A 6,814-nucleotide genomic window follows, 5' to 3' on the forward strand; every position below is an offset into this window, starting at 1 on the left:
AAAAAAAAAAAAAAAAAAAAAATATATATATATATATATATTTTTTTTTTTTTTTACTTTCCATCTTTCCCAAATTTATTGTATGTATTTTATTATTTTTTACATTGATGTCTGTATAGATGTTTCTATTCAAAAAGATCTTAAAAACCATAGAAGGTGCCATCAAAATTGAAGGTCCAGTTTTATAATTGGAGCATAGTGAAACCTTCTTGTTGCCAACTTTGTAGAAATTAATTTTTTTCCTACGCTTTTATCCACAGATTCCTCTTACAGGTCTTTCTATTCCTCTCGAGACCCTCAAACAGTGACTCAGCTCGGCCAGCCTGTGTACGTGGAGGTGTTTGTTCTCAAACACGAGGACAAGGACTTGGTTCTGCTGCTGGAGGACTGCTGGGCCACACCAAGTGAAGACCCACATAACCCACAAAGATGGAACCTGCTTGTTAAAGGGTTAAACACATAGATGTGACCTTTTTCTGAAATTTAAAAAAGAAGAGTATGATTTGATGCTAATCTGTGTGTCAAATCCAGGTGTCCTTTCACTGGTGATAGCCACAGAACTGCTGGGTTGCCAGTTGTCTCCAGCAAGGACCTGATGTATCCCTCTCTTCACAAATGGTTTGTGGTCAAACTGTTCACTTTTGCAAAGCCCCCAACATTTGAAACCCAGGTATGTAAGAGATCTAGATAGTAGTATGTTTGTTTGTTAGCCTTGGTGCATTTTTTATTATGGGGATGTTTTCCTACAGGTATATTTCCACTGTGATATAGAGCTCTGTAAAGGACTAGACTGCTTACAGTCCTGCAGCAATGGTAAGTGGAGCAGCATCTTATTTATCCTTTTATGAGGACGCTCATCTAAAGATTCTGTCTTCTGTGGTTGATTTACACACTCACTTACATGCAACAGTGTGAACGATGGTCTCCGTTTTTTCCTGTCTTCCAGTCGGGCGTAAATTAAGGAGAATCACACCAGGGCCAAGACAGAGGATTCTTTACAGTGTTGTCTCTAGTGGTCCTCTTCTTTATCTAATGTAAATAACCAGAAAAGGACAACTACTTCAAGTCATTTTGGAAACACCAAGATTGAGAACAGTTCTGCAAAGAACTGACCATGATTTGTAGTGAAAATAAATCTATAAATTAGTATAATGGCCTTGATTAAGCATTCTTCACATCATTTTCATTATATCATATATCAACTCAACTCGTGTTGATTTTATCAAATTAACCACGAATAATGCAGGTTGTCAGGAAGTCCACTTTTAAATTCAAGGTTCCTGTCTTAAACCCCGCTTGGGTTAGCAGTGTTACCACTTGATATTAAAACTGGGTGTGTACTACCCTGTTATAAGAAGTAACTTTTGGAATTACATATCTTAACCACATAAAACCTAAAGCAAGGTTTTTGGGTGTTACTCAGACAAGCGATCCAGATAACTTGATTCTAACATGTCAGGTCTTAACAGATCAGGACAAAGGCAGCTTCCTGGAGAAAAGTTGTTTGGTTGTTACTGTGTAAAATGCACATCTAGATTCTGTACACCTTTTACGGTGCTGAAAAAAAAAAAACATTCCTGCAGCAAAATTATTTTGGTCTTTTTAATTCTATGATGATATATAGTGGGAAATGGCTTTAACTTAAATAATGTCTTTTGGTGGTTTTTGCTGTGACTGAATTTCACATCCACAGGTATTTAAAAAAAAAAAAAAAAATTTAAAAGCAGCAAAAACAATAAATATTGTTATTTGATTTGATTTAATTGAAATTAAAAAACCGACTCGATTAGCCTACTGTAAACTTCTTCAAGCCAGACTTTTATTGTGGTGGAGGAGCTTGGGTCACATGCTCAAGTTGACCAATAGAAACGCGGAATGGGTTAGTTTGCGGAAGTGTTTTAGCCAATGTGTCGTACGTGAAACGACAGAGGTAAGTTAAATGGTGTTTCGTACAGTTTAACGCTGTTTATGTCGCACAAAGAGCAACCAAACTGTTCAGCGTGATTAGCGGCAGTATTTCTTTCGCCTGTTTAGCTGCTCACACTGATATCTGCCGGTACAGCTGCTCAGAGTTGTCAGGTATGTCCAAATCAACGAGATGGGAGTCAAAAGACAACGAGTCCAAACACCTGCCGATCTACCAGCACAAAACCAAGTTAGTTCAGGCTGTGAGAGACAACACTTTTCTGGTTGTCACCGGTGAGACCGGCAGCGGGAAAACCACACAACTTCCACAGTACCTGTATCAAGCTGGTAAGCTGTAATTCTGCTGTCCTATCCCTTGTAATATGAAGTTAAAAGCACCGTTAAACACAGCAGTATGTAGCTTTTACCTTGTGTGAAGTTTGTGAGGTTAGGATACAAACTGTGAATTCAGAAGATTAATCATTTGTTGTTTCTTTAAAAAAAAAAAAAAAAAAAAAAGGTTTTTGTAAAGATGGCAAAATTGGCATCACCCAGCCCCGCCGGGTGGCTGCCATCACAGTGGCCCAGAGGGTAGCCCAGGAGATGCAATGCACCCTGGGTAGAGATGTTGGCTACCAAGTCCGCTTTGATGACTGCACATCACAGGTGAGAGACAGATATGAGACATCCCTGCAGAATATCCAGTGTATTAATGTGAATATCGGATAAAATTGAGCTGTTACTGTGTTTGAGCCAGGACACAGCGGTGAAGTACATGACGGATGGCTGTTTGCTCAGAGAGATCCTGGCAGACCCCGGACTTTCTCAGTACAGTGTTGTAATTTTGGATGAAGTCCATGAACGCAGCCTCAACACAGTGAGTCAATATAGTCACTGTATGTCATTAACACTTAAATATTTATAATAATTAATAATTTCTGCACTGTGCTGTTAATATACATACATCTTGTCAACATCCAATAAACCAAAAACTGTTTGTTCTTTTCCTCATCCTCCATCACACACATTTAGCAATTGTTTGTATTTGTTGCAGGATATTCTCCTGGGTTTATTGAAGAAAATCTTCACCAACCCTGCTAAAGCCACAAAGGGTCGATCTTTTCCTTTGAAGGTGGTGGTGATGTCCGCCACCTTGGAAACTGACAAACTTTCAGCCTTTCTTGGCGACTGTCTCGTCTTTGCTATACCTGGAAGGACTTTTCCTGTAACCTGCACTTTTGGTTCTGCTGTAGGACCGAAAGACATTGAAAGTACTGGTTATGTAAAAGAGGTACTGGGATTTTTTGTTTGTTTGTTTGTTTGTTGATTTTTTTAATCTTAACAATGTCACAGGAAAAGCCTTTTACTTTAGAGCTTGATACATTTTGTTGCTATTCATTAATTTGAACGCCTTTGCTCCACAGGTAGTGAAAATGGCCCTTGATGTGCACACCAGTGAAATGGCTGGGGATATTCTCGTGTTTTTGACAGGTTTGTTACAATTATCAAGCTCTAAAATCAGATTATGCCGCAACACTGACAAAATCTGCCACATTAATTCTCCTAATGTTCGACAGGTCAGTCAGAGATTGAGCGTGCCTGTGACTTGCTGTATGAAAAGGCAGAGTCTATAGACTATCGCTATGATGTACAGGACCAAACAGTGGAGGGCCTTCTCATTTTACCCCTTTATGGATCCATGCCCACGGGTATAATGCATACAACAGCTGTTACATCTTATTGCAAGGTAGATTTTCCAAATTGAAAGTAGTTTCTGAACTTTTTTTTTTCTGAAAAAAATTTTTTTTTGGTCTTGTAATAGATCAACAGAGGCAGATCTTTCAGCCACCGCCCCCAAAAATAAGGAAGTGTGTAGTGGCCACTAACATTGCAGCAACATCTCTCACCATCAATGGTATAAAGTGAGTGAGGCCTGTTTTCCCTGGTTTATCATATACATCCATGAAATTGTGACATTAAATCAACTTCACTGAAATGTTTCACTGCAAAACACATCATCATGCCATTATTTCCCTGTATAGGTACATCATAGACAGTGGGTTTGTGAAGCAACTCAACCACAACTCCAGGGTGGGCATGGATATCTTGGAGGTGGTGCCAATATCAAAGTGAGTTGTGAAAAATGTAAAATCTCAGTCATCTCAAACTTGCAAATAGCTTTGTTTTAGTCATTTTCCTGCTAACACTCATGCTATTAAGAAAGCTTACCAACAGAGATTTGGATGGGATTTTTTGGGGGGATTTTCTGTGATTAGGAGTGAGGCTCAGCAGAGGGCAGGCCGAGCTGGAAGAACCTCAGCCGGGAAATGCTTTCGAATCTATACCAAGGAATTCTGGGAAAAGAGCATGCCCGAATATACAGTTCCAGAAATTCAGAGGACAAGTCTGACTGCAGTGATACTCACACTCAAGTGCCTGGGCGTCCATGATGTCATTAGGTAAACTGGTACCCATTCTGGTCTGTTTGCTTTCTTAGAGTTCATCATTTCTGCACGCACCTTTTTAAGCATCTTCAATAAAGAGTTAATTTCTTTTAAGGTTTCCTTACCTGGACTGTCCAGAGGAGAGGTTTATTCTAGAAGCATTAAAACAGCTCTATCAATTTGATGCTATTGACAGGTGAGTGGTTATACCTGTCGACCAAGTGTTTGGTTCTCGAAGCACAGCAGAGGTGGGTTAAGTAATTCTTGCTGACATTTCATGGGCTCTATGTGTCTGGTGCGTGGGCCATAGGAGAGGTAGGGTGACCCGACTGGGGGAGTTGATGGTGGAGTTCCCGCTGCACCCAGGCCTCACCAGGGCTGTGCTCAAAGCCGCCTCGCTCGGCTGCCAGGACTTGCTGCTCCCTGTGGCTGCCATGCTGTCTGTGGAGAATATCCTCATCAGGCCAGGTCAGAAATGTAACTTTTTGACATTGGGAATCTTTAAATAGAACTAAAAGCGTGCTTGTAATTAGAGACTACAAAGGTAAAAAACATTCCTCTGTTATCTGTAACACTCAGTGTTTATTTAGACAATTGTCTAATAGCAGAGATATTAAACTTGTCCCTAAAGTGCAACTGACTATATATATATATCTATATCTATATCTATATATATATATATATATATAATTTTTTTTGTATTTTATTTATTTTTATTTACTGATGTGTTGGTTTATTGATAAATTTAGTCCCTGTGCCAGGAAATGGCATATGCAGAGGAGTAGCTAAAGACGTCAGCTCTGAGCTCCCTTGGCTTTGACTAATGCCAAGTTTCCTGCAGGCCACCCTGAGAAGCAGAAAGAGGCAGATAAGAAGCACAGAGGGCTGGCCAACAAAAGCGGCAGTATGAATGACTTTGCCACACTTCTGAGTGTGTTTCAGTCATGCAAATCCAGGTACAGTACTTACGTACAGTCAAAGTTAGTCCATCACTTGCCATGTATGCAAGACCTGATGTGATGATATTATCACTCTGTAGTGACAGACCATCAGTGTGGTGTAAAGAGAACTGGATCCACTGGAGGGCGCTGAAGTCGGCCTTTAGTGTGGAGACTCAGCTGCGAGAGATCCTCCTCCGCCTCCAACAGGTACAGTAATGTACAGAACTCATTTTCACACCACTGACTACAGTATGTTGTGTATCCATGCTCTGTTAAATGTTTTAGCTGCACTGTACAATGTTGTCTAATCATTATTAGCTGTCACAGATCATTGTTGCTCCTCACATTCATTTGTTTGCCAACACACTGCTGTGCTAATTAATATGACTGTCATTTTTTTTTTGCCGATCCACCCTCTTGCCTTCCAGAAGAGAGATTTCCCTGTAGAAACATTTGATGGCAACAAGAGTGAACTCCTCAGGCGATGCCTGTGCACGGGCTACTTCACCAACGTTGCCAGAAGGTATCATCAAGGTTCATTTGAAATTATCCATACTTAACTCCCTAGTTTTTGTGAGATTTTGTGCTGGCTGTGAATGATGTTCAGTTATTTTTTCCATCCCAAATAGGTCTGTGGGAAAGGTATTCTGCACAATGGATGGACATGGATCCATGGTTCACATTCATCCATCATCATCGGTAAATGTATTTTTGAATTCATTAAAAAAATCTCAATCAAATCAATGACCCATTAGGTCTGGAACATAAACTGTTATGCTTCCTCTCTAATTTCCCCTGTGATCATGATTCCTTGTTGCTCTAAGCTGTTTGACCAGGAGGCAGAGCTGAACTGGGTCATCTTCCACGATGTGCTGGTGACTTCCCGGGTGTACATCAGGACCGTGTGTCCTATTCGATATGAGTGGGTGAAGGACTTGCTGCCTAAACTCCATGAGGTGGATGTCTATGAACTGAGCAGCGTAGCAAGAGAAGAAGTTACTGATGAAGAGATGATAAAATGGGAGAACAGGGAAGCAGCCAAAAGACAACCAGGTTTCTGAATAATTAAATTAATATTTATTTGGAAATTGTTATGTTATAGAGCTTAGTGTTTGGTCCACCCAAAGCACACTGTCGATTAACAGGCCATTTTTGCCTGAAGTGTTTTACTGGGTGAATGAATGGATAAGCTATACTCTGTTTTATAACTTACTAATACATTACTACTGTTCTTTTTTCAGAGGTTTCTACTGAGGATGTCACAAAAAAGCTGGAGAAGCGAAACAACGAAGCCACTGTCAGTGATGCTCGTGCTCGCTACCTGCAAAGAAAGCAACAAAGGCAACAAAGTAAAGCCCTCTGACAGAAAGCGCTTGCTTTTGAGGACATGTTTCATAATATGTATCACAAAGGAATATTTTGCAAATGACACCTGAATAATAAACTTTTGTTACATTTATAACATTGCCTCTCTCCTGTTTAACCCCATCACTTTACACACAATTGCTGTAGCAGTGGTTGGTT

The 6,814-nt window shown here is 40.1% G+C and overlaps 2 protein-coding genes across 3 annotated transcripts in view; both read left to right on the forward strand.

Moving 5' to 3' along the window:
• The window catches only part of LOC111665425 (zona pellucida sperm-binding protein 4-like), a 3,229-nt gene extending 1,519 nt beyond the window's left edge, over positions 1-1,710 (forward strand). The window contains exons 7-10 of the mRNA XM_023420419.2: positions 261-450; positions 532-670; positions 750-813; positions 947-1,710. Of these exons, the coding sequence (XP_023276187.2) occupies positions 261-450; positions 532-670; positions 750-813; positions 947-1,038 (485 nt within the window). The 3' untranslated portion in view covers positions 1,039-1,710. The remainder of the gene's footprint in view (positions 1-260; positions 451-531; positions 671-749; positions 814-946) is intronic.
• A 180-nt stretch (positions 1,711-1,890) lies between these two features.
• Positions 1,891-6,752, forward strand: dhx40 (DEAH (Asp-Glu-Ala-His) box polypeptide 40). 2 transcript variants are annotated; one of them, XM_023420430.2, is made up of 18 exons: positions 1,891-1,930; positions 2,063-2,253; positions 2,426-2,571; positions 2,663-2,782; positions 2,960-3,196; positions 3,330-3,396; positions 3,483-3,614; positions 3,728-3,827; positions 3,948-4,034; positions 4,182-4,364; positions 4,465-4,545; positions 4,660-4,817; positions 5,191-5,305; positions 5,389-5,497; positions 5,719-5,813; positions 5,920-5,989; positions 6,115-6,343; positions 6,532-6,752. In XM_023420430.2, the coding sequence occupies exons 2-18, from the start codon at positions 2,082-2,084 to the stop codon at positions 6,651-6,653; spliced, it is 2,223 nt and encodes a 740-aa protein (XP_023276198.1). In that variant the 5' UTR covers positions 1,891-1,930; positions 2,063-2,081; the 3' UTR covers positions 6,654-6,752. The 2 variants fall into 2 exon arrangements, with proteins under 2 accessions (XP_023276198.1, XP_023276197.1); XM_023420429.2 differs by having other exon boundaries at positions 1,907-1,930; positions 2,035-2,253.
• The last annotated feature ends 62 nt before the right edge of the window (positions 6,753-6,814 follow it).

Source organism: Seriola lalandi, unplaced genomic scaffold, assembly GCF_002814215.2.
Source record: "Seriola lalandi dorsalis isolate HSWRI2012SDOR001 ecotype SW California unplaced genomic scaffold, Sedor1 jcf7180002054642, whole genome shotgun sequence".
NCBI classification, from domain to species: Eukaryota; Metazoa; Chordata; class Actinopteri; order Carangiformes; family Carangidae; genus Seriola; species Seriola lalandi.

Bases quoted from the DNA above. Each gene is read 5' to 3' on its own strand.
- dhx40 (XM_023420430.2), top strand. From the start codon at position 2,082: ATGTCCAAATCAACGAGATGGGAGTCAAAAGACAACGAGTCCAAACAC. The intron at 3,197-3,329 runs GTACTGGGATTT...TTTGCTCCACAG, and splicing joins GTACTGGTTATGTAAAAGAG to GTAGTGAAAATGGCCCTTGA. The intron at 5,306-5,388 runs GTACAGTACTTA...ATCACTCTGTAG, and splicing joins TTTCAGTCATGCAAATCCAG to TGACAGACCATCAGTGTGGT.